Here is a 27,029-nt window from a genome sequence, read left to right as displayed (position 1 = left end):
ACGTTATAAAGCAGAGGGGCGGGACTTTCCTGGTGGTCCAAGGGTTAAGAATCCACCTCCCGATGCAGAGGATGTGGGTTCGATCCCCCGGTCAGAGAACTAGGATCCCACATGGCTCGGAGCAACTGAGTCCGTGCCCCTCAACCAGAGAGAAGCCTGCACACCACAACTAAGACCCAACACAGTTATAAATAAATAATTTATTTTTAGAGCAGAAGGGAGGGAAAGGTTAGGGAGGGTAGGAAGCAGGGAAAGAAGAACTCCTCTATGGCAACATCTGAACCCCAGAGAGGAGCAGAGGGGCAAGCAAAGGCAGGGCCCTGGCGTGACCTCCCCCACCTGCAGGGCGCTTTGCCATTGCCGGGCACACATGCTCTTGGGTGACTGTGGGACACGCTTCCTGACCACTGCCACTCAAAGTGCCCCCCATCCCAATTTTTGTTCTTCTCTTCCCAAAATAGCCATGCTTTGTTCTAAAGTAGGGGCAAGGGCCCCAGAGACCATGCAAGGGACAGAGGGGTTTCTGCTTGGAGGATGTCAGGGAGAGGCTTGGTTGAAGCAAAAGCCCTTGACTGGCCCCTTGGTTCCCCCCGCCCCCCGCACCACCCACCGCCCAAGACCGAGCATAAATGCACAAGCATGGCTCAGGCTCCCAGCCAAGCAAGGAGCAAGCGCACTGATGCTCCAGTGCCTGGATGGTGCCCCTGGGCACACAGATGGGACTCACTGTCCTAACGCCCTCCGTAGCCCAGCCCCCACCAAACTGGTCTTCCGAGTTCTTTTGTCTCCAATTAAAAAGCAAAATCTACACCCTGAAGGGGAGGCTTCTCCTCTTCCCATTATCCTGCAGGGTGATCGATTGGCACAGAGGAACCCTCAGGCTGCAGTAGAAAAATACCTGGCCCGGGGGAGGGGAGAAGCAGGGCGCAGGGCAGCCCAGATGACTCCACCATAAACGGCCGCGCCCCTGTCACGCCGGGCATGGTAGCATCCCGGGGCCCTCAGCTGGTGGCGATTACCAACTGCATCCCCAGGAAGGGCGCCAGCAGTGGTCTTGGCTTCAGGAGGGAGGCTGTGGTGCTTCTGGGCATGGGAGCAGCAGGGAGGGCACTTTCGGTGGTAAACAGTCCTGCCCCCTGGGATGGGGAGGCTTTGGGACATGAAACACTATTATCACGGGGCTCATTAACCTGACTCCCAGACAGAAAGCCAGGGCCTGTTACTGTTCTCTTCGTAGGATTTTTTTTTTAATCCTCACATATTACAAGAACATGAATTAAGCTCTGATGAAGGCGATATTAATTAATTACATGAAGATCCACGTGGGAGAGGGGAGGTGGTATGGTGGGGGAAGTCTGCTCCGAAGATCCTAGGGAGGAAAGGTTGCCATGTAAACGCACTTCTCATTGTTTCTGCCTCTTTCCAGCTGCAGATGTGGCTCCGAAGGCTTTAAGCTGTGGCTCTGAGACAGAGGAGGAAAGCAGGGGCCCTGGGTGGTGGCATATATGAGGGCAGAGGGGTGGGGGGACCCTAGCACAGGCTACCATCTCCTTGTACCAGAAGCATGGGACAAAATCCATTTCACATGTTCTAAACCGGCTGCTCCCAGCCCCAAGCCCTGCAAGGCTCGAGCAAGAAGAGCCTTCACTGCTCTTTTTGGCTTCCCTGGTGGCTCAGAGGTTAAAACATCTGCCCCCAATGCGGGAGACCCAGGTTCGATCCCTGAGTTGGGAAGATCCCCTGGAGAAGGAAATGGTAACCCACTCCAGTATTCTTGCCTGGAGAATCCCATGGATGGAGAAGCCTGGTAGGCTACAGTCCACGGGGTCGCAAAGAGTCGGACATGACTGAACGACTTCACCTTCACCTTCAAGAACAATCTGGCTACAGGCAGATTGGTCTCCAAAATATTTTGCAGGGGACTCTTTAACCTCCTTCTCCAACTCTGAGTCCCAGAAGTGGGGGCCACTGCCACAGAAGCCCGCCCCCTTCCCCCAAAAAACACCCTTCTAAGGAGAAATGTAAGATTGAACTTGACAATCAGGAGGGGGACCCTGCAGCCTGAGCTTTAAGCAGCTTGGATGTCAGTGGTCACTTCCCAAGTGGCTCTTAGATACCAGCACCTCACCCCCATACCCTTGAAGTGGGACAAGTCAGGGATTTCCAGCACCCCTACCTTCACTGGAAAAGACCCTGATGCTGGGAAAGATTGAAGGCAAAAGGAGAAGGGGGCAGCAGAGGATGAGATGGTTACATAGCATCACATGAATTTGAGCAAACTCCGGGAGACAGTGTAGGACTGGGGAGCCTGGCGTGCTGCAGTCCATGGGGTTGCAAAGAGTCAGACCCGACAAGCTCCCTGGGGAACTGAGCAGACCCTCAGGGTAAGGGGTCTGCCAGAAGGATCTGGGTCAACTGGGGAGAGATGAGGAAGCTGCAGAGAAGGGAGCCAGGAGTCGGTCCAGAGACACCCAGAGGCATGAGCTGCGGATTAGGCCCATCTGAATTAGGTCCTCCCCCCGGAAGGTGAGGGAACCAGGAGGCTGTCACACTTCAGTTCAGCGAAGGGGAAAGCCCACAGCAAGTACCGCTGAGCTCTCTCCCTGGTGCTGTCACAACCATCGCTTCAGGGACAGGCCAGACTCGAGTCTAACATCAAGGTCTCCCCTTCGTTTATTAGATATTCTGCTATAGACAGAGTGGGGCTTCCCAGGCGGTGCAGTGGTAAAGAATCTGTCTGCCAATGCAAGGAGATGCAGGAGAGGCGGGTTCGATCCCTGGATCAGGAACCCCCTGGAAGAGGGCATGGCAGCCCACTCCAGTATTCTTGCCTGGAGAATCCCATGGACAGAGGAGCCTGGTGAGCTATGGTCCATAGGGTCAAAAAGAGACACAACTGAAGCGACTTACCAGAGTGGGTAGCCTTTCCCTTCACCAGCGATCTTCCCGACCCAGGAATCAAACCAGGGTCTCTTGCATTGGAGGTGGATTCTTTACCAACCAAGCTGTCAGGGAAGACAAAGCAACTTAGCACGTGAACATAGGTGGAGTATCTGTGTTCCCCTCAAATTCATCTGTTAAATTCCAGTGCCCAGGGTGATAGTATTAGAAGATGGGGCCTTGCGGAGCATGGGGGTGGAGGAGGGGCAGGAAACCAGGCCACAAGATGATGAGATTATTAAAAGGACCCATTGCGTCCTTGCCCCTCCAGCCCTGTGGGGACGCAGTGAGAAGGCACCTTCCAGGAACCAGTAAACAGGCTCTCGCCAGGCACCAAATCTGTCAGCATCTTGACCTTGGACGCCCAGAACTGTGAGAAGTGTCTGCTGTCTATAAGCCACCTAGTCTATGGTATTTTTATTAAAGCAGCCCGAACAGACTAAGAGAGATGCTTTCTGCCAGATTGAACCAGGCTTAAACATTCTGAAGCAGCATCCGTAAAATGTCAGACACGGAGTGGATGTTACAAGCCATTTCCCTTATCCACCTGGGCTGGGGGCCTGGGGAAATTCAACACAGATTTGGAGCTAAAGCAGATCCTATTATTCTCTCCATAGACCAGAGGAGAGTTTTTTTTGTGCGTTTGTGCAGGGTATTCTCATTCAGCATCCACTCCCATCACTTTGCATCAGGGGAGCTAGAACGCTAAAAGCCACATCTCCCAGAGGCCTGCCTTTTACAAGGCATCAGATGTGATTTAGGGTCTGCCAACAGATGCACCTGTGTAATATCTGGACAGGGATGTCCTGACTCTTCTCTGCAGGGGTGAAGGTTCATGTGTGAGTTTCCAGGCTCCTGAGCCCGCCTTTCACTGCCTTGTCTCCAGCTCCACACTCATGAAGCAGTGGCGATGCCTGGACCTCTGGATCACAGCTGCAGTGCACGACCTTGTAATTAGCAATGGCCCCCTCATTTCCATTGTGTTAGCGTTCCATTGACCCCATGAGCGCCTGCTTTCCCATATTCAATCTCTTTTGGCTTAAAGCTTTAAAGACACAGCTTCTAACATTTCATCAGTAAGTACAACGCTTGCTGTCAGCTCTTGGTAGACACCCATTACTCTTAGATTAAGGCTTTTAAAATTATTTTCCAAGAGTGGCCATTGAATTGTATCAGGTACCTTTTTCATATCTGTTGAGATTGTTCAGCCCTATGGTGTTTGACCCTTAATCTGATGGAGGTACTTCTGGGCTAGTACAGGGTTCAGGGCTTTAAATATTAAACTGAACAAAATTGTCAAAAAATCAACAGGGACTTCCCTAGTGGCCCAGTGGCTAAGAGTCCTCATCCCTAATGCTGGGGGCCTGGGTTCAATCCCCGGTCAGGGAACTAGATTCCACATACTGCAACTAAGACTCGGCACAGCCAAATAAACAAACACACAAGCATTTTTAAATATAAATAAATAAATAATCAACCTTTTGAGAGGCACTGGGAATCAACCAAAGGCAGACAATAAGCTGAGAAGTTCTTGCTCTTAGAAAACTGCCATAGCTTCAGGTAAGAATAGCAAGGACTGCGGTCTTCTTACTCGGGGCTGCCCCAGCCTCCCCATATGAGGCCAGCAGTACAGGTAGATCAGGGGTGGGGATTGATTAGGGGCAAGGGGAGAAACCCCAGAGTTTTGTAAGCTCAAGGCTGTTTGCTGAGACAAGCAGCAAACCAGTCAGAAATTTACCAGGGAGAGCCTGGAAGGGAAAGAGTGTGTAGAAGTCCTGAAATCAGTTTTCAAAATTACCTGGCTGCCTGGGGAGCTACGTGTATGCAGGACACCCAAGAAGGAGGAGGCCGGCATAAAGGACGAGCCAGGGGAGGCTGGGCTTTGAGTCTGCACCACAGGGAGGAAGGTTAGGGCTCCAGGAGCTCGAGCACAGACTGTCAACATCATTGGCATCCTCTGAGCCATGCAGATGCGGGGGTGACCCTGAGGAAGGCAGGCTGAAGAGTCAAATATTCAAGCCCAGATATGATGAGCAGCCACACACCACAGTGGGGATAGATCCTCCAGACAAGACACCAGCAAAAAAACAAAACTCAAGACATCCAACGTTTAGGATTCTGCAGTTTCACCTCCATGGACCCATGTTCAATCTCTGGTTATAAAACTAAGATACTGCAAGCCCTGCAGTGTGGCCAAAAAAAAAAAAAAAAAGTAATACACACACAAATGAATATTTCTTGGAATTCCTTGGTGGTCCCGTGGTTAGGACTCCACACATGCCCTGCTGTGGCCAGGGTTCATTCCTGGTCAGGGAACTAAGATCTCTCAAGCCAAGAAGTATGGGAGGGAAAAAAAAAAAAAAAGGAGGTGCTTCCCTGGTGGTTCAGTGGTTAAGCATCCACTCTGCAATGCAAGAGACACCAGTTCGATCCCTGGTCCTGGAAGATCCCACATGCTTCGGAGCAAATAAGCCAGTGTGCTACAAATACTGAGACAGCACTCTAGAGCTCAGGGTTGCAACTTCTGAGTCCGCGCACTGCAGCTACTGAAGCTCCAGGGCCTAGAGCCTGTGCTCCTCAGCAAGAGAACCCACTGCAATCAGAGACCTGCACACCGCCGCAGAATGACCCCTGCTTGCTGCAACTTGGGAAAGCCCGTGTGCAGCCACACAGACCCACCACAGCCAAAAAACAGAATAAATAAATAAACCTTTTTTAAAAGAGAGAAAGAAAAGAAGAAAAAAAGAGAACATGGAGATACTGTAATATATTATTGTAAATGTCCACTTTCGACCAAAAATTATGAGACATTCAAATAAACAGGGGAGCATGAGCCACACCCAGGAAAATACAGCAGTCGAAAGAGACTGACTCTGCCCTGATGCTGGAATTAGTTTCCAGGCCCCTATTAGAAATCTGTTCAAAGAACGGAAGGATGCAGACACCGTTAAAATGATAAATTGTGTGTTACCTACATGTTGCCGCTGTTTTTAAACTAAATACGAGACGGGGGAAGAAAGAACTAAAGGAAAGTATGTCCACAGAATTAGGGAAAACACGATGACCACTCAACAAATAGTTTCAGTAGAGAAACAGGAATGATCATTCTAGAGATTAAAGGTAACATAACTGAAATGAAGAATTCACAAGACGGGCTCAACAGCAGACTTAAGATCATAGAGGAATCCAATAACCACTTAGAAATGAAATTGCTGATTCACAGAGTCGGTGTAAGATTAAATCCATATGAAATTTTCAGGAAATTTAGCAGAGTTCTGCTTGTTCCTCATCTTGGCCAATAATTGTGATTATCAGAACTTTAGTTGTATTGAATATGAATCCATGAATATTCATGGATATGAAAGTGAAATATGAATTTCACTTTCACTTCCCTGATGATGAATGAGGTTGAGCAGGTGTTGATGAGTCACCTAACCGTTCCTGCATCTTTTTTTGTGTAATAATTGTTTCAGTTGTTTTATCCACTTTTGAATGCTTTTTAATTTAATTTTAGTAATTCTTTATGGGGCTTCCCTGCTGGCTTAGTGGTAAAGACTCCTCCTGCCAATGCAGGAGATGCAGGCTTGATCCCTGGGTTGGGGAGATCCCCCTGGAGAAGGAAATGGCAACCCACTCCAGTATTCTTGCCTGGGCAATCCCATGGACAGAGGAGCCTGGCGGGCTGCAGTCCATGGGGTTGCAGAGTCGGACACGACTGAGTGACTAAACACCAACATTTCTCTGTGGATTCTGGGTTCAAGCCTTTTGTCAGATGTGTGTTTTGCGGATATTCTCTCACAGCCAGCAGTTTGCAGTTTCGTGGTCTCAGTGATACAGCACGGACTGTGTAAAGCTAATGTAATTAGACATTTTCAAAATTGACAAAGTCATCATCACAGTGGGAGACTTCAACATGTATCTCAGGAATTGGCAGATCAAACAAACCAAGAATAAATAACTCCATAGAGAATTTCAATAGCAGCTGTAACCAACGTGACGGTCCCAGGGCGGCTACTCTGATAGGCTTCGCGAATTCTCACTCTGTGCAGAGGCTGCCCAGTCATCCAGGACCTAAAAGCTATTTATACTCAGCTACAGAGTAAATCTCAACATTAAAATACCATTTTATGCCAAGTTTGGCAAATTATTCTTTAAATGAGAATATCCAGGGCAATAAGAATACAGAAAGATGAACTGTCCTATCCGTTTTGGGCATAAAAATTGGTCCAAGCCTTTGGAGAAGAACTTGGCAATATAGAATTACAATATGCAATATGCAATTACAGAGGCATGCCCTTTGGCCCAGGTACTCCACATCTAGAACCTACGCTCCTGAAACATTTGCACACCTGTGCAAATATATGTGGTTCAAGCATGCTTTTGCAGGTGACATTAGGTGTGGCAATGCCATGCAATTTGGTTCTGAGCAATTCATCTCTCATCCGTCTTTGGACCTCTCCTGGTGAGCTCCCTGACATTTCCTTATGTCTGCCTCCAGGGTTAGGGCAGCTCTACTCTCTGAGACTGGATTAACACTTTTTAAAAATGTTTTATGAGTTGTTCACAGTAGAATCACAAGTATACCGCCCACAACAAATGTTTCTTCTCATTTTTTAGAAACCCTCCAGGCACTTCACAATGTGGTCCTGCCTGTGTATTACCCTTGTGTGTGCGTGATAAGTGACTTCAGTCATTCCCAATTCTTCGTGACTCCATGGACTATAGCCCACCAGGCTCCTCTGTCCATGGGATTCTCCAGGCAAGAATACTGGAGTGGGTTGCCATGCCCTCCTCCAGGGGATCTTCCCGACCCAGGGATGGAACACGCATCTCTTATGTCTCCTTCATTGGCAGGCGGGTTCTTTACCACTAGTGCCCCCTGGGAAGCTCCGCGTGCTACCCTCTCACCTGTCAATTTCCAGCTGTGCCCTCCAGCTCCATGGACTCCCTCAGCTGACCAACTTGTGCTGCTTCCCACCTTCGGGTCCTAAGGGGAAGGGTCCCGTCCCCTTCCGCCAAGCGCTGCCCCCTCCTCTGCTTCATCTCTCTACCCTCCTCCTCCATCCTTCCATCCCGCATCGCTGCCTGGCACAGCACAGCTCCAACCGATCTGGGTGCCATGCCGTCGGCTCCCCAGCCCTCTGTGTGTGCCAACTCCATCCGGAACTTTAGTTATGATACAGTCATCTGTCTTCCTCACCTTTTATGACTTAGGTTCCCCATAGGGAGCATAGTGTCTGGCACATGGAGTTTCACTTCCGCCTGAAAAAAATTTCCTTTTTTTTGACTTGCATTTTAAAAATTTTTGAATAATTATTAAAAAAAAATTTTTTATCGGAGTATAATTTTTTTACAATGTTGTATTAGTTTCTGCTGTACAACAATGTGAATATATTCTCTCCTTCTTGGACCTCCCTCCCACCCACCCCCAATCCTGCCCCTCGAGGTCATCACAGAGCAGTGAGCTGAGCTCCCTCTGCTGCACAGTCGCTTCCCACTCTTACATATACTACCATATACACGCCAATCCCAATCTCAATCAGTCCCGCCCTCTCCTTCCCGCCTTGTGCCCACAAGTCCATTCTCCACGTCTGCATCTCTAGTCCTGGCCCGCAAATAGGTTCATCTGTACCATTTTTCTAGACTCCATATTGTGCATTAATATACAATATTTATTTTTCCCTTTCTGACTGACTTCAGTCTGTATGACAGACTCTAGTTTTATCCACATCACTGCAAATGTCAAAATATTTCTTAAATGTACAGCCAATCACATGAGTGAAGAGAGAGGAGCAGGACTTCCTTGGAGGTTCAATGGTTAGGATTCCTCCCTTTCGCTGCCAAGGACTCAGATAGGATTCCTGACTGGGGGGAACTAAGAACTAAAATCTTGCCAGCGTGGCCCCCAAAAAAAGAGAGAGAGAGAGAGGACAGAGGAGCAAAAGTGGGGCATTCGTGCATCAGGGAGCAGTAAAGAGACCGGCTGAATAATAGCACCTGGGGAGGTGGGTAGATCACGCCTGTCAGCAGGCTTCTGTCCACACGGATGATCAAATTAGCTGAATTCAGAGCTTCAGAGGCAGGCACGGTTGCAAAGAGCAAGTTCGGTTTCCTTTGGGAGCTGCCGAACTTTCAATTAACCTTTTTAATCCCCGAAAAGCAGAAGAGACCCCCATCCGCACACTTTTGTGTGCTCTGCAGCCGACTGAGGGGTGAGGGCGGAAAAATACCAGCCTCCATTTGGAGCGTTAAAGAGAAAACTATTAAAGCGGCGTTTTTTCCTTTTTTTAAGAGAGAGTACAAAGAAGAATTACGAGAAACCCCCGAAATTACAAGTGTGGGTTACAGTAATTGCTAAATTGCAGAGCTCCAACTTCATTAGACACACACCCCCTCAGCTTGCACAGTTTTCCAGGGCTGTCTCGAGCTGACAAGCGCCAAAAAGCTCGGTGGGAAGTCTGGCAGGGAGTTGAGTGGGACTCACGGGGGCCCCATCCTGGGCGAGGCTGGAATGCAGAGATGGGCCAGAACTAGTAAGTTTCTGTTCTTTAGTCCTGAACTCCTGTGGGGGAACAATACAGCCTGCGCAAGGGGCAGCAGGCAGAACTGGGAGGTTAGCAGGGTTTGTTTTTTTTTTTTAATTCTGCAGAAACAGCAATGATCTGTGGCCAATTGATTTGGAAGCCCCAGGAATTTGCCTTCAAAGACCCTGGATTCAGGCCGGTCTCCAGCATCATTTTCACCATTCCTAGCTGTGACATCTACAGTTTCAAGGATAAATTCTCTCCTCCTCTGAGGATCATCACCCATCTCTGCACAAACATGGTCTCCTTTGAACAGCATCCTCTTCCATGTTCGTATCCCTGGCACCTCAGACACATCAGCTACATACAGATGTGTTCCACTTATTTCTTTCTCTTTTTTAATGAGTGAATGAATTTGAGACTGGGCTGGGTCCTCGTTGGGTGGCACAGGCTTTCTCTAGTGGTGGTGCTCGGGTTTCTCACTGTGGTGGCTTCTTCTGTTGCGGAGCCCAGGCTCAGCAGTTGTGGTACACAGGCTGAGTTCCAGCACAGCATATGGGATCTTGCCCCACCGGGGATCGAACCTGTGTCCCCTGCATTGGCAGACCGCTTCTTAACCACTGAACCACCTGAGAAGCCAGCCCACATCTTTCACATAGACACACCTTATGCTTTTCACGTTGCCTCCAAGTGCTTAAGGCAAAGACCTGAGTCCCACCTTCAAAATTTCTGAAGTGAGCCAGGAGATGAATCTACAGCTTCGTCAGAGCCCAGAGACAGATCAGATGCATATTAGACTGATGGCCCTTCATAGTCATGGCCTGAAGGAGGAAGGGGCATGTTCTTTTCCGGGGGAAATGTATCTATTTTACATACGACTGTTTTTTTTTTTTTTTTTTTTCTTTTTACACACAATATTTGGAGAAAATAAAAAACGGCATGCAAGGAAGCAGTTCACACGCAGGAGGGTGGGGGAGAGGTTCAGGTCACAGCTTCCCCTGAGGGGCTGCCCTGTGGAACCTGGCCCCACCCACTGGGTCCCTGCCTGCTTCTCAAGACCCATGCCAGCAGGTCGGCCTCCTCTAAACCATCCTAGCAGGGACTCCCCTGGCAGTCCACTGGGTAAGAATCCACCTTCCAATGCAAGAGATCCCTGGTTGGGGAACTACGATCTCAAGTGCCATGGGGAACGATGCCCAAGCACCGAAATTGAGACCCTAGGCAGTCAAAAGGACAGACCACCCTAGGCCCTAAGGAAGTGGCCTTCTTGACCAATTCAGTTAATTTCTAGACTTCCCTGTGGTCCAACGGCTAAGACTCCGTGTTCCCGATGCAAAGGGCTCGGGGTCGATCCCTGGTCAGGGAACTAGATTCCACGTGCTGCAACTAAGACCCAGTGCAGCCAAATAAATAAATATTTTAAAAAACTAACCAAGTAACTCATATGACATTTCCATGGGTCCCGCAGGTTTCTGCCCTCATGAGGCTTCTGTTCTAGTGCAGGGGCCTTGGGGCCTCTGGTGAGTGTGGTCAGCCAATGTCCCCAAAATTCACGTCTGCTGGAATCTCAGAATGTGACCTTATTTGGAAACAGAGTCATCGCAGATGTACTTAGTTAAATCAAGAGCAGGTCCCACTGGATTAGGGGGCCCTAAATCTAGTGACAGGTGTTCTTATGAAAAGAGACACACAGGAGAGACTGCAGCAGCCACAAGCCACACGACGCCGGGAGCCACTGGAAGCCGGAAGAAGGGAGGAAGGATCCTCCCCTTGAGGCTTCAGGGTGCGTGGGCCAGCAGACCCCAGATCACCTCACCTCTCTTACCAGCGCTCTCATCTTCCCCAGAAATTACACCCAAAACTTACATTGCCAGACAAGACACAGGCCACCCAGTTAAAGCTGAACTTCACATACATAAGGGCTTCCCTGGTGGTTCAGACAGTAAGGAATCTGCCTGCAATGCAGGAGAACTGGGTTTGATCCCTGGGTTGGGAAGATCCCCTGGAGAAGGGAAAGGCAACCCACTCCAGTGTTCCTGCCTAGAGAATTCCATGGACAGAGGAGCCCGGTGGGCTACCATCCATGGGGTCGAAAAGAGTTGAACTCGATTGAGTGACTAAGAGTTTCACTTCTCACATGCATGATGAATAATATTGTAGTGAAAAAAAGTTCCATGCACTATTTGGGACATACTTACATTTAAAAAAAAATCATCTGTGACTTACCTGAAATTCAGATTTAACCAAGCAACCTGTGATTGTTTCCAGACTCTGGCAGCCCTAGGAATGCAGTTGGGAAGGACTCATTCCCCCACCCCACCCTGGTCACCCCTCTGCTCCCTCAATCTCTCTGTGCCTGGCAGGGACCCTGTGGCTTTGCCAGCCCTGTTCTCAGCAGCCTCTTCTATGGCCCCCGTGGGTTTGGGCTTCTTTTTACTCTGGGATAGGCCCCGTTTCGCTCTCACCACATCCTGCCGAGGTGCAGGGGCCCCCTGCCTGCCCCCCGTCACTCCGAGGCACACACCTGGAGCCACATCCGTTGCTGTGAGACAGGCCAGGCCCAGAAGGGCTGAGACACAGACATTGCTTTCACACTTAACTTTCAAGATCGCTTTAAAATGTACATGGGCTTCCCTGGTGGCTCAGGGGTAAAGAGTCCAGCTGCAACGCAGGACACACATGCAGGAGACACGTGTCCACTCCCCAAGTCCAAAAGATCCCCGGGGAAGGAAATGGCAACCCACTCCAGCATTCGTGCCTGGACGGAGGAACCTGGTGGGCTACACGGGGTCGCAAAAGAGTCGGATGTGACTGAGCAACTAAACAACAACAAATACATAATGAAGTTTACCATTTTCGCTATTTTTAAATGGACAGGACTTCCCTGGAGGTCCAGCCGTTAAAATTCCGCACTTTCAACGTAGGGGGTGTGGGTTCAATCCCTAGTCGGGGAACTACATAAGATCCCACAAGCCACGTGGCATGGCCAAAAAATATATATACAGCTCAGGGGCATTAAGTACATATGTGTTGTTGTGAAACCATTACCACCATCCTCCTCCTGAACTATTTTTCTCCCCAGACTGAAGTTCTGTTGGCATGAAACACACCTCCCCTTGCCCGCTTCCCCAGCCCCGGGCACCCACCACTCTAGCCAAGGATGTTCTAAGGGTTGTTGGCTTTCAGTTGCTCAGTCTTGACTCTCTGCGACCCCATGGACAGCAGCACGCCAGCCTTCCCTGTCTTTTACCATCTCCCGGAGCTTGTTCAAACTCATGTCTATTGAGTCAGTGATGCCATCCATCCAACCATCTCATCCTCTGTCATCCCCTTCTCCTCCCTTCAGTCTTCCCCAGCATCAGGGTCTTTTCCAGTGAATCTGCTCTTCACATCAGGTGGCCCAAGTATTGGAGCTCCATCTTCACCATCAGTCCCTCCAACGAATATTCAGGGTTGATTTCCTTTAGGATGGACTGGTTGGATATCCTTGCAGTCCAAGGGACTCTCAAGAGTCTTCTCCAGCATCGCAATTTGAAAGCATCAATTCTTTGGCTAAGGGTAAGAAGTTCTACAGATGGCGGCCAGCACCAGGCTATGAAAGCTGCCATGTGGTACATATCCCCAACCCCCCCACCGTGGGGCCCCTGAGGGGATGCAGGAGCTGGGCAGAATCCTGATTCTAGCAGTACCCACCCTGGCTGGGCCAGCAAGGATGCCCCTGGGGCTTGCTTCCTGAGTGTCACGGCCGTAGACTCAATTCCACCTGGGCGGTGTCCTCAGTCTCCCTCCCACGGGGTCACTCCACATGGCTGTTTCCTACAGGGGACTTAATACTGCTTCATGGAACGGGCTCTGATGCTGTCACTAATCAGGGAGATGGAGAGGCCATGGCTGTTCTCCACATGTTGGGACTGCCTGATGCTGATGCACCTGGTACCCAAGGGAGGGAGGGGGAGCGGAGAAGGGGGGAAAGAAGGAATCGGGGGAGGGGAGGAGGAGAATGCAGTGATGTGGGCGACGACGGGCAGCATCTCCCTGGCAGGGCCGACTCTCCCAGTAATTAGTTTTTGAATCAGCCAGATGGTTCAAGCCCCACTCACTCTGGGCAGCTTTAATAATTTCCACTCCCTTTTCATTCTCATTATTCACAGCCGTCCTCTCTGAACTGAAAGGAAGATGCTTTCTCTGCTGGGGGACTCGGCCTTCCTGCAGCTGTAGCTTCCCCAAGGCCCAGAGGAACCCCCTGTATACCTGGGAAGTGGTGGCTACACAGCTGGGCAGGGATGCCTGCAGGACCCTGCAGGGCCGGGTGGGGCCCTGAGCATGGAGGGCGGCCCGCAGCCGGTGTGTCCCCCAGGGCCAGTCCTGGGAACCCCAAGGCAGAGGCTCTGGAGGTGGCGGGGCTCACACAGACCCGTGAGGGGATGGAGTGCAGGGAGGTGCCCTTGGGCCTCCGGGGTGCTGCCTCCGGGTTACAGGGAGGAGAGCTGGTACACGGGTGCTTACCGGCCTGCATCGCAGCCTGGCCTGCTCCCTGCCCCATCTCTGCCGGCCTCCTTCTCTCTCCGGCCTCCTGGCTCCTCTGGCTCCGAGTCCTCCTGGCTCAGAGCTTCGCACATAGGAGGCCCTTCCCGACACCACCCCGGAAAGTGTTGGGTCCCCATTATGTGACCCTGCAGCAGCCATGTTCCCCGTCTAGCACTTGCCCCCATGGACAGCACATCACCGCTCGGCTCTCGGGGCCTCCCCGCTGGCATTTTCCACCTGGTGTATGTTGCATGTGCTACTTTTATAGTCGGAAGTGGTGTTTACAAACAGGAGAGGCACACCCATAAACAGACCCAAAAGGAGAGCTCTGAGTCGGCTGATTTCCAGCAGGCTTCCTCCCCAGGTGGGGCCCTCCTGCCCTGGGTCCTCAAAGGATGCACACGAGGCAGGGCAGGTCTGGGCAAGCCCGTAGGCTGCCAGTTTATTCTATTCTCTGGCTTGTCCACATCCTGCAGCCCAGAGCAAGGGAGGGGCCGACCCAGGACACCTGGTCCTCCCAGCCCTATTGGGACACCCTCCTCCCCACCCCCAGCAGGAGGCTGTGGCCCATCCTTGGGGCTTCCTGCTCACCCTCTGGCATGACTTGGTGACAGCCCAGAGTGAATCTTAAAGGTCTTTGAGGAGCTCCCGGAGTTGGTGAGTCTGAAGCCAGGGTTCCGAGGGGCAGGAGAAGGCCATGTGGGGTCTACGTGGGGATCAACTTGTCCGGGCTTCCCAGGATCTCCCTGGGTTTAGCACTGAAGTCCAGAGTCCCTGGAAACCCGTCATTCCCAGACAAGCTGGGACACTCAGCTGGATCTACAGCAGGGGATTTGCTCGGTTGGGCAGGCCCCATCACCAGGCCGTTCCTCCTTGGATGGGAGGGGCAGGTGAGCTAGGTGGAGAGGATGGCCTGGGCCCGTCTTGGTCCCAGAGCAAGGCTGGCTGTCGTTGGACAGGACAGCAGCGTTAAGGGTCAGGGAGCAGGCTGGACATCGTCAGTGGGCCCCTGGGGGGATGAGTAGGATTTCTGAGCCAAGAGCAGGGCTTGGAGAGGGTGTCGGCCCCAGAGGGTCAGGGCCAGAGAGAGACGGTGCTGGACAGGGGTGGCCGGCAGGGGTGGCAGCGGGGACTGTTTTAGTATGGAGGAGCGAGGTGGGTTTCAGGTTCAGGGACTGCCGAGAATTACAGGGATTGAGGGCCGGGCAGAGCCAGGATGGCCTTGAGATGCCAGCCACCAGGGCTGCAACCCTGCTGGTGGGCCAACCCCCACAACCCCTGCCTGGGCCCACAGCACACACGGGTGTCGACGACACATCTCAGATCCTGAAGTAGAGGCTCCATGTGGTCACGGTCCAACCGTTCATCTGGAGATGAAGTCCACTTGCCTTCTCCCGAACGAGCCAATCTGCCCAACCGAAGGGGTAGGGAGGCCCCAGGGGCAGAGATGGTCCTGAGGCCACCCCACCCGGCCTGTTGGTGGCAGAGGCTCGAGCCCAAGTCACCCAAGTCCCAGTTCAGGGCTTTTCTACTTCCCCTGAGACTGGATCGGGGCAGGAATGGGGGTGTCATGGGTTGAAGAGTGACCGCTCCCAATCCCCCAAATCAACATCCACTTGGAACCTTATGTGGCCTTACGTGGACAGTCCTGGCAGTGTTAAGGTAAGAACCGAGACGAGGTCACCCTGGATTAGGCTGGGCCTGAGATTCAATGAGAAACACCGCAAGAGGACTGAAGCACAGATTGAACTACACAGCCACCGAAGCTGGAAGAGGCGGGAAGGCTCCTCCCTGGGCCTTCAGAGGGAGCCTCGTCCTGCCGACACATGATCTGGGATGTCTGACCCCCAGACTGCAAGAAAATCCATTTCTGCAGGCCTACACACAGCTAAGAAATACCCAGATCCCTGGTCTAGATGCCCCACTCGGGATGCAAGAAAAAACCTTGCAGGGCAGCCTCTTTTATTCCAGTCTTTTGGTGACTGAGTTCTCTTGGAATAAATTGGTATGAAATGATTGTCAAACACTGACCAGCTCACAGGGTTCACTGCAACAGACTTCAATTTTAAGAAGAAAAACATTATTTCCAGGATACAGTCATAGAAGCAGTGCATAGCACCGCCCGGTAGAATGCCTTCAAAGCCTCCTTTTAATGAATAAATTAAGACTCTGTTCGCTTTTCAATCATCCCCTTAAATCAGTGCTTCTAAGTCCCTGAAACCTTTCTTCCTCCCGAAAGGAGATGAAACAATTCCCCAGCAATCACTTCCACGCTATCTTCATACTCATCAAAGGAGTGCCGTGCTTTCGGGGTCAGAAAAGAGGGGATAAAAAAAAAAAAAATCCCCACTCCAGAGTCTTCCGGGTTTGCATTTGGAACATTTATTTCAGGAAATACATTTTCAACACTTTGTTATTTATACAAAAAGAGACAAATTTCTCAGGAGGCACATAGCGAAAGGCCACTGTGGAACAGATCCCAGTGAAACTAACAAGTTTTCAAAATCTGGCTACAGAGAAGGAAGCGAAGGCGTCCCAAGACGGGCCGGGACCCCGACGCTGGCGACGGACGCATCCTTCAACATCTTGGTTTTGGCAAAAATGGCAAGTCGGCAAGTAAACTGTTTCTGCTGAGGGTTCTTCCTCTCTCAGGTGGGGAGGGAGTAAACACACGAAGCAATGACCTACACACACACACGCACGCGCACACACACACACACACACCGGTTGTCCACACCCACCCCTCCCACCTTCTCATGGGCCGCAAGAAGCCAGCCTGGGGCCTGCAGACGGTCACGGATTGTCCCGCGTCTGAGTTCCCCGGCCCGGGGCCGTTGAGGACATGGAGCCCGACTGTGGGCTGTGGACACCTGAGCCCTGATCAATCCCTCTCTGGGGGTCTTTATGATGGGCTCTGGGGGCAGGGGAGGTGCAGGGCCCCAGGCGCCTCAGGGCAACACGCAGTCAGGCTTGCCTGGCCTCCCACCTCCGTTTGTGGCGTCAGCTAGGCCTCCGTCGGGAGGGCTGTGTGTCTGGGGTGGCCGACTGAGCCTTCACTTAACCAGAGCATCTCGGGCCGAATGGGTGTCTAAACAGACAGACAGACACGCTTCCCTGGTCACACGGGGTGGGGGCAAGGCCGGCACTGACCCCACAAGAGCCACTCAGAGCACCCCCAGCCGTGGTTCACACAACCCGTGGCCCCCCACTTCCTTCTAGCACTTCACTTCCTCAGCTCCTCCACCAGATTCACTCACTTGGACCTTCCCAAAAATCAGGGCGGGGTAGGGTGCATCTTTTGCTTCCTTTGAATCCTCAAATTCCAGCAGGGGTGGGGGTGGGGAAGGGAGCGGGACATAAGGGGAGATGAAGACACATCTCCCTCTCTCCACCTTGTCCCAGTTCCCCGCCCAAGGGGACAGCTGGGGAGAGCTGGTGGCTCGCGTGGACGGCTGAGATAAAGGCACTTCCTGCTCCAGGACAGGCTCGCGGGTGGGTGGGCAGCAGCCAATGGGCAACTTGGGTCTCGTGGAATGAACTGCTCTCCCCCAGGGGCGGGCTCAGGGGCTCCCCAGCAGCGTGCAGGGAGGCGGGGCCAGGAAGGGGCCCCAGGTCCACTGGCAGGGTCCCATCCTCCCGCGGGCACCACCCCGCCATACTCCAGGGGCTCTAGGAGCTGGGGGCCACTCCTGGCCCCAGGGAGCTGGGCCTGGAGTGGGGGCAGGGTCGGGAACTGAGTCAGCGGTCCTCTCGCCCCTTCTGGACCTCAGGGATGGCCAGAGAGCCGCCCCCCCACTCCAAGCTCCCCCCCACCCCCAGTCCTGGTCCCCGAAGTCAGTGGGCTAATAACAAACATACTCAGAGGGCACTCGTCATCTTGTTACTTGGCAGGTGTGGAGGGGCGGAGATCGAGGACACAAGGAGAAAATTATATAAAATAAAAATGGGGCGGGTGGCGGGTGGCGGGAGATGGTAAAGACTCGGGGTAGGGTCCCGGGGCGGGCGGTGTCTACATCTCCTGGGCTTCGGGCGCCTTCTCCTCGACGCCGTTGGCCACGGCGCTGCTGCCCTCGTGCAGACGCTTCACGCGGTAGGCTTCGAAGTGGATGGTGCTGGTGATGTCTTTGATGTTCTGCATGTGTGTCCTGGGAGGGGCACAGGGGAGGAGTCACGAGGGGGGCCAGGAGTCAGTCAGGGCGGGGCTCCTGCTCACTCAGCCTGCCCTCCCCACTCCCAATCCCCACTACACGGTTCCCCAGGGGGGCGGTTCCCCAGCACGGCGCTTTAGCCCCACCAAGACAGACCAAGCCTGGACAGGAGCATGTGGGGGTGAGGAGGTGGATCTCCATGGCAACCCCTGCCTCTCTCAGGACCACGAATTCCAACACAGCCCCCTTTCTGTGACAACTCAATCGCCAGTTCAGGGACAGGCTGAGCACAGAGGCCCCCGGCGGTGGGCAGGGCTGGAGTGCCCTTGCCCTGGTTCAGAAGAGCCAGGGCAGCGGCCAGGTGTGCTGGCAGGCGAGGGGCAGCGGCCTGCAGCAGGCAGGTGAGGAGCCTGGGGGTGGCGGGTACTGGTACCCTTGCTAATCATGTGTTCAAGCGTCCCTTCTCCACTGACCATCGGGGCAGGTTTGCAAAGGAGGTGTCAGAAGGGCCCGAGGTCAGAAAGGCGTCCTTCCGCAGCCAGGCTCTCCAGCACAGGGCAGTTAGCTCCTGGAAGCCATATCCTCCCCCAACTTGGAGGCCATGAGAGATGGTCCCATCCCTCCTACTGACTTCGTCCCTAGCATCCATCCTATTGGCTGAGGAGCTGGGAGCCCCTGGCACCCCAGAGGGAGCCCTCATCATCTCTGTTCACCTGCCCAGGCCCAGGCCTTACCACCTAGGCTGAGGACGGGCTCCTCCTTGCCTGGGCTCAAGGAAACTGAGGTGTGGCCTCCACCAGGTCAGAGGACAAGAGGTGGAGCCCCCGACACATGCCCAGCACCCAAGACCTCCTGGGGCTCAGGTTGCAGTGATGCAAACTCAACCCTTCCCCAAGTGGAAGTAAAAAAGATTTTCACTGCTTGCTTCATTTCCAACAAGGCGTTTTAAGACAATGGGGCCCCAAGGAGGAAGGCAGATGGGTGGGGTGCACTGGCTGCTGCTCAAGACCTCTGCCAGCCGGCCCATCACCCTCGCCCACCGCCTGCAGCCCTGATGGAGGCCCCTTCTGGGCTGTCAGCCACTCCGCACCCAAGCACCGGACCAGCCCGGCTCTCACCTGATAAGGAGGTCCCGCAGGTAAGCAAACTCACAGTGAGTGGTGTTCTCGACTGCAGAGGAGAGAGAGGGAGCTTTAAGATCAGGAAAGCCCCTCCCGGCAATGCTGGGCGGGTAGATGGGCGGGGCAGGGGGGCCACAGGGGCGCACTGGGCACCTCAGCTCCTGCCCTCCGGGGAGATGGCACTGTCACCCCGCAAGACAACTACGGGGGAGAGAGCGCTGCGCCAAGCAGCAGGGGGCCCGGGGGTGTCCCAAGGGAGACCTGAAGATGAGAGGGGTGCTGGGAACAGAACGAGGCAGGAACCGGGGCTGGGGTTTCTCCCCCTCGTGCTCAGGACACACGCAAGGACACACGTGTACAGAGGTCGCACGCTGGGGATGACCGCTCGCACTGAGCTCAAGTGCCAGCAAACCTGAGTCCTGGGCTGCCCGGGAGGCTGCAAACGGGGACACACCAAAGCCCTTGGGGTGCCGAGCACAAGCGCAGGACAACAGCTGGCTCTGGGCACGCGGGAAGACGGGCAGGGAGGGGCCCCACAGCACCCCGGAGTGGGCCAGTGACGCCCAGTGCTGCATGGAAACTGCCTGCCTGCTGCGTGGTCGTCAGCTGCCAGTCATCCTTTAAAGGGTGCTGAGTGGCATCACCTGGACTCAGGGAGGCTCTCCTCTGCGGTTCTGTGGGGGCGTCCGGCCTACGGGAAGGAATCCCCAATCTCCACACACCGTACAGGAGAGCGACTAAGACTTCTCATTTGTGGTCGTAGGGAGGTGGGGCTCAGAGAGTGAAAAAAAAAGCACTCTGTCCAGCTTCCACGGCCCGTGAGGCGTGGCTCCCAGGTCCAGGCTTCCCCATCCCAGGGTAGCAGGGCCTTTCTCAAAGTTACAGGGTCGATATAGCCAGCAGATAGATGGGGAAACAATGGAAACTGTGAGAGACTTTATTTTTCTGGACTCCAAAATTGCTGCAGGTGGTGACTGCAGCCACGAAATTAAAAGACGCTTGTTCCTTGGAAGAAAAGCTATGACCAACCTAGACAGCATGTTAAAAAGCAGGGACATTACTTTACCAACAAAGGTCTGTCGAGTCAAAGCTATGGTTTTTTCAGTAGTCATGTATGGATGTGAGAGACTATAAAGAAAGCTGAGTGCTGAAGAATTGATGCTTTTGAACCGTGGTGTTAGAGAAGACTCTTGAGAGTCTCTTGGACTGCAAGGAGATCCAACCAGTTCATCCTAAAGGAAATCAGTCCTGAATATTCATTGGAAGGACCGATGCTGAGGCTGAAACTCCAGTACGTTAGCCACCCAAAGCGATGAACTGACTCATTGGAAAAGACCCTAATGCTAGGAAAGATTGAAGGCAGGAGGAGAAGGGGACGACAGAGGATGAAATGGTTGGATGGCATCACCGACTCAATGGACATGAGTTTGAGTAAACTCTGGGAGTTGGTGATGGACAGGGAAGCCTGGCGTGCTGCAGTCCATGGGGTCTCAAGGAGTCGGACACAACTGGGCGACTGAACTGACTGACTGCCAGCCGGCAGGGGGGCCAGGGTGGTAAATGGCCGAGTGCCCCACTCCCAACTCAGGCTTCCCAGGTGGCACTAGTGGTAAAGAACCCGCCTGCCAATGCAGGAGACATAAGAGATGTGGGTTTGATCCTTGGAATCAAGAGCATGGCAGCCCACTCCAGTATTCTTGCCTGGAGAATCCCATGGACAGAGGAGCCCGGCAGGCTGCAGCCCATAGGGTCACACAGGGTCGGACACAACTGAGGTGACTGAGCGTGCACGCACACCCCCCACCCCCATGCCGAGCCTCCAGTGCTCTGATTGGCCTTTCCTTGCTTTGTGCCTGGGCTCTGCCCTCCTTCCTCTCCCATCCCCTACCCTGCAGGACTGCGCCCACAGTAGAATCCTCTGCTGGCTGGCTCTCACGCAGCCTTTCCATCTAACATGGAGAAGCACTGAGAGTTCAGGGAAGGATGGGGCTCTGAACCTGAAATGACTGTCTGACCACTGCATCCCAGGTTGGGCAAGTTATTCTGGCCTCTCTGAGCCTCCATTTCCTCATCTGTAAAATGGGCATAATAATGCCTCCCACCTCTCAGGGGTGGAAGAGGATGAAATGAGTTAACTGTGCGCTTTATCACACCCACCCTCCTCTGAAAACACTCGGGCAGCTTCCAAGGATGAGTAAAGTACCTCAGGACGGTGGTGCACAACCCAGGAGGAGGAAGAGGGAACTGGGCCTGGAGAGGGTGGGGATGAGGAGAGGCACAGAGCAGCCTGCTCTCCGGTCAGCTCTCAATTCACAAGGTCCCAGAGATTAAAAAAAAAAAAAAAAGTCACCAATGTCTTGGGGAAGTTCAACTACTCTAATGGCAGAAACTCCTTCTGGGACCTCACGAAGGCTGCTGGGAAGTCAGAGCTACCCCCCGCCACCATCTTTAAAGGTTCCGTGGAGCTGTTTCTCATCACCACCCTCAACGTGGGCTGGCAGCACCACAGCAAGGCACAGATCATTCAAAGCGCAGGCAGGATCCAGGCCAGAGCAGGGGAGCGCGGACACAGAAAACCAACCTCCCTAATTTCCCAACGATTTCCTTTACCGGATGCCGGCAGGGCCCCAGTTGGCCACCAGAGGGCAGCAGAGGCTATCAGAGGCGGAGCTGCCCTTCCCTGCCCCTCCCCAACGGCCTTTTCTTTTTCTTTTTCGTTTTCCTTTTTTCAAATGTACTTGGGCTGCGCCACGTGGCGTGTGGTATCTTGGTTCTTGACCAGAGATCAAATCTGTGCCCCCTGCAGTGGAAGTGTGGAGTCTTAACTACTGGCCTGCCAGGGAAGTCCCCCCACTGGCCCCTTATCCCAAATCCTCCAACACACTTTACAAAAAGGTTTCTAAACAGCAAGATTTCAGGAAGAAGAGAAATGGAATAGGAGGGGCCAAGACGGGATGAGCCCAGGATGCAGCCTAATTGAGACATCTAGGCGGGACAGGGAGGTGAGGGAATTTAACAATAATCCAGGTACAATGAGCCTGGGAGTGCTCCACTAGGTCGGTTTTCATCATTTACTGCTAATACAATGAAAGTATATGAAAAATGAAAGTATCTGCTGTCCTGAAAGCTCCGATGGTCTTTGAGACATTCTCTGATTTCACTAAACTCTTGGCACAAGGTGCTCACTTTATGGACGGCAAAAACGGGACCCAAGGGATGATGGGACATGCCCAACGTCACAGGGATATGCCCAAGGTCATGAGCTGGGTGTGGGATGGGGTGGTAGCAGCAGGAGTTGAAAGCAACTGCTGAATTTTCTGCTTCTTTCTCTATGCTGGGCCTTTCAGCCAAGTGAACAAGGAGCAAAGTGGTCCATTTTAATCTGCTCTAGAGAGAGAAGGACAGAACAGAGAGAGGGGGAAGGACACGCCCAGGTCCACCCCGCCTAGGGTCGTGGCCACCTGCGGTGGGTTGGATGGTGTCCCCCAGACGTCCAGCTCCCAACCCTGGGCATCAGTGAATGGGACCCTATTTGGAAAAAGAGTCTGTGAAGGTGTAATTAAAGCAAGGATTTCAGGGACTTCCCCAGTGGTCCGGTGGTTAAGAATCCACCTTCCGATGCAGGGATGCAGGTTTGATCCCTGTTTGGGGAACTGAGGTCCCACATGCCAGGGGCCCCCTGAGCGCCACAACTAGACCTGATGCAGCAATAAATAAATAGATCTACCTCAAGAGGGGATCATCCTGGATTTAGGGGGGCCCTAAGGTCAGTGACAAGTGTTCTTAGAAGAAGAAAGACACAGGAGCACAGAGGAAGGCAGAGCAGAGACCGCAGGGCTGAACCTACATGCCAAGGTCAGCCCGCAGCCACTAGAAAGTGGGCAGGGAACAGAGCCTCCCTTGAGGCCTCCAGAACACTGAGGATGAACTTCTGTTTTAAGCCACCCAGTCTGTGCTGGTCTGTTGCAGAAGCCCCAGGACATGAAGACGTGGGGGTCCTGGAACTCCGAGGGGGCAGGGAGTAGGGAGGGCATCTGGTTCTCAGCTGGACAGAGCTCCAACCCAGCCCTTTCCCCAGGCCCAGAGAGGCAGGGTGACTTGTCCAGGGTCACACAGCATGCTTGGAAAACCCCAGCACCAGGACCCTAGCAGAGCCCGTCATACCTCCTTCCTGCCTGGATGTGGGGGACTGGGACGGAGGCACGGCTCAGTCAGCTAACGGCTGTGGGCCCGGACAAGACACCTAGCCCCTCATTTCCTCCACCAAGCAGGAACCATGGGAGCCCTTCCTGTGGCCGAATGGGCAACAGACGAGGTCCCAAGAGTACCCGGTCAGGCCCGGGTGCACAGCTCCCGGGTAGCAGAGGCAGCTTTCCTCCTGGCCTGACTGGAGGCCCCGGCGTCAGCTCAACCATTACCTTCGATGGTGCCCCACTTGGTTTTCCTTCCAAGGATCCTCTTCCCGTTCACTTGGTACTCGTGGTCACTGCCCACCACGGCGAACGGGATCATCTCCTGGGGGACGGGCAGGACGCACTGGTCACTTGTGTGTGTGCAAAGGCCGGTCCACTCCCTGGGCCCCTGGCAGGAGCTGCCCTGAGTCAGGCCCCCAGCACCAAGACCCCTCGGCCTGAGAGGGCTGCACGTGGACCCTCTGGCTCCGACCCCTCCTAGACCAATTAACACTTCCTTATGGCTCAAGACCATCCCACCTGTTTTCCTGGACCCCTGGAAAGACCCCCACCCATGTCCTCTAGCAGGAAGTGAGGGGCCTCTGGAAACAGCAGTCTGGTCGGTGCACTCACCCGGAATTTCTCATTCACCAGCCGGTCCTCAGAGTCCTCGTCAAACTCCTTCTGGGGGTACACGTCAATGCCATTGGACAGCAGGTCCGCAGTGATCTGGGGGTCCAGAGGGGAGACAGGTGGGCACTGTCCATGCAGCAAACTGGACCAACCCACTGGGATCTGCCCGTGCTGTGACCTCCACAAAGCAAGTGGCCCCAGGCTCAGTCAGGGGTGGGCTCTGGGGGGCTGGTAACCCTGATACTGTCCAGCTCTTGTGCCTCTGGAGTGGAGGAGGGGCAGCTGCAGACCTGCCTGCCGGGAGACCGCAGCAGCCCCAGGGCCCCAGGTTCATCCCAGGCACAGGGCATCTCTCCGTCCTGAACTCCACCTGGAGACCCTCTCACTGAAGCGGCCCATACTGCACAGGGGCACCTGCTTGTGGCCAACTGTCACCAACCACCGTCGCAGCGACAGCTGCCTGTACAATGGAGCTGCCTGTACAATGGTGCTCGGTGATAACGTCCCCGTGAACAGCTGTCGTTTCTGCCCTGAGCACAAATGCCCGGGGGCAGCTTTGGGGGCTTCCTTGTTCTTTTCCCTCCAGACACATCCATTGCCAGGGCGCTGTCCTCCCCTAAGCATGCTGGGAAAATCCCTGGACCTAAAGGATTGTGGGTGGAGCTTTGGGAATAAGAGTGAGGAGTCTCCCCACTCAGAGGCAGAGGCTCTACAGGGGCCCAGGGTTCACCCTCCTGTTCAGACAGCGACTGGGAAGGAAGTGACCATCTGTCCCCTGATGAAAACTGTCTCTTCCATCCACAAAAAAACTGGGGATTTTGTCTGATGGCCTTGCTCCCACCAAGAGGGATGGCGGGCAGAGGCGGAGCCCTACCCGCTGTTTGAAGTAGACCCTCTCCTCCAGGGTCAGCGTGTCAGCCTTGGCGATGACTGGGACGATGTTGACCACTTTGCTCAGGCGCTTCATGAACTCGATGTCCAGGGGCCTGAGGCTGGAGCAGAGGGACAGGGATGAGGGTGTCGGGGGAGGGACATGGAACGGGGACAGAAACGCGGAAAGGGGGCCCACTCCTGCCTGGAGGGAGCTGAGAGGAGGCCCCCAGGGTGCCTGCGGAGCTCCCAGGTGGGTGTACGCCAAGGTCAAGGCTGTGGACTGAGCGCCAGCCAAGGCACCAGCGAGGGACAGAGAAAGGAAAAGAATCCTGGTCCACGTGAACTGGGAGAGGAAGGAGGGGGGGCCAGACCAGCTCTGAGCAGCCTGGGGATGAGCTCCCAAAGCCCCCAGTGTGTCCACTGGGAGAAGGGCTGCCACTGGCTCAGAGGGCCATCAGATGGTGGGGCATCACCGTCTGGGGGGAGATGGGCGCTCACTCAGCCCCATTTCCCAGGATGAGCTGGGGGCTGCTGTCTGGGGCATCCCCAGCCCCTTGCCCACTGGCTCCAGGTGTCCAAGGTCTGATGCGGGGAAAGGCTACCCCTCAGGCCCTCCTCACACCCCCCACCCCAACCTGAGACAGTTCTCAGCAGCTGCAGGGGCAAGGCTGCAGGGCTCCTGAATGGCAGGCACCGCCTTCCCACCAGGACCAGAGCTCTCCCTGCTGTCCCCGCACAGTCGGTCACAGACTCGGTGTGAGGGTGAGGCGGGCCCCAGGAGGAGGTCTGAACGGTGATGGGGAGGAGCCGCTGGATCCCCTGGGCCGGGGTCTGGGGGAGGGGTGGCGTGGTACCCCGCAGGGTCACCTCAGCAGCAGCAGGGCCTACCCTCAGCTCCCTGCTTTCAGCAGCACCTCAATGGGTCAAAGCCTGGACTGGCTGCTGTGGGACTCGCGGCTGAGCCCCCCGCCCCTGCGCAGACCCTCACCACGGGTGGCTTGGGGACTCGCTTGGTTTCCCACAAAGGCACCCAGGTGAGGCCTGCGGCTCCTGCCGGCTTCCTTCCTGTAACCGGTGCCTGCAAGGCTGGGCCCCAACCCTGGGCTTCCTGCTTCTAGTAGAACTGAGTGCAGAACAGTCAGAGCCAGAGCCTCAGGCCGCGGTGACCAGTCAGACCCCAGGCCCCAGCAACCCACCTCTGTCCGCCCTCGCCGCCCCCTCCCCACCCGCTCCCGATGTCCACTGGGTGTGGGCTCCCCTCCTTCCCACATCCTGATCAGGACGAGCCCGAGGGTGTCCCACCCGGCGGTGGGAAGACACCTACAGGTGTCAGGTGCAGATGGAGCCACAGGGAGCCAAGGACAAGGGGTCTGTGAGGCCATCCGGGGCCCATCTGGGGCTTCCCCGGTGGCGCAGTGGATGAGAATCCGCCTGCCGATGCCTGGGACACGGGTTCAATTCCTGGTCCATGAAGATTCCACATGCCGCAGAGCAACGAAGCCCGTGTGCCACAACCACTGAGCCCGCCGGCTGCAACTACAGAAGCCCTCGTGCCCCGGGGCCTGAGTTCCACCATGAGAAGCCACCGCAACGGGAAGGTGTGCACCACAATAGAGCAGCCCCCGCCAGCCACAACTAGAGAAAGCCGGAGCAGCAACAAAGACCCAGCAGAGCCAAAAATAAATATATAAATTTAAAATATGGGTGTGTTTTAAAAAGGGGCTTCCCAGGTGGCTCAGTGGGTAAAAGAATCCACCTGCAATGCAAGAGACGCAGCTTCAATCCCTGGGTCGGGAAGATCCCCTGGAGGAGGGCATGGCAAGCCACTGCAGTATTCTTGCCTGGGAAATGCCATGGACAGAGGAGCCTAGCGGGCTACAGTCCATGGGGTCGCAAAGAGTCAGACATGACTGAAGCGACTGAGCACGCATACACACACACACACGTTTAAAGAAAAAAATAAATAACACTGGCCTTACTCACATGCACAATTAACATTCTAAAAAATCAAAGAGCCCATCTGCCCTCACGAGGGAGACCGCCCTTGCTCAAAGGAGGCGAGGAGGGCACCCACCCCATGCCAGCCTCACT

General features: G+C 54.2%; 1 protein-coding gene across 23 annotated transcripts in view; it reads right to left on the bottom strand.

Moving 5' to 3' along the window:
• Positions 1 to 16,350: 16,350 nt before the first annotated feature.
• The window catches only part of SEPTIN9 (septin 9), a 179,209-nt gene continuing 168,530 nt past the window's right edge, over positions 16,351 to 27,029 (bottom strand). For all 23 annotated transcript variants that reach the window (XM_086355265.1, XM_086355270.1, XM_086355274.1 and 20 more), the window contains 5 exons: positions 24,940 to 25,057; positions 24,066 to 24,161; positions 23,679 to 23,775; positions 19,258 to 19,309; positions 16,351 to 18,136 (listed from right to left, as the gene is read on the bottom strand). In XM_086355265.1, the coding sequence (XP_086211391.1) occupies positions 18,001 to 18,136; positions 19,258 to 19,309; positions 23,679 to 23,775; positions 24,066 to 24,161; positions 24,940 to 25,057 (499 nt within the window). In that variant the 3' untranslated portion in view covers positions 16,351 to 18,000. The remainder of the gene's footprint in view (positions 18,137 to 19,257; positions 19,310 to 23,678; positions 23,776 to 24,065; positions 24,162 to 24,939; positions 25,058 to 27,029) is intronic.

Source organism: Bos grunniens, chromosome 19 (genome assembly GCF_055505025.1).
Source record: "Bos grunniens cultivar Pamir isolate PY7600 chromosome 19, Bosgru_T2T1.0, whole genome shotgun sequence".
NCBI classification, from domain to species: domain Eukaryota; kingdom Metazoa; phylum Chordata; class Mammalia; order Artiodactyla; family Bovidae; genus Bos; species Bos grunniens.
This window is presented reverse-complemented; position numbering and strand designations above follow the sequence as displayed.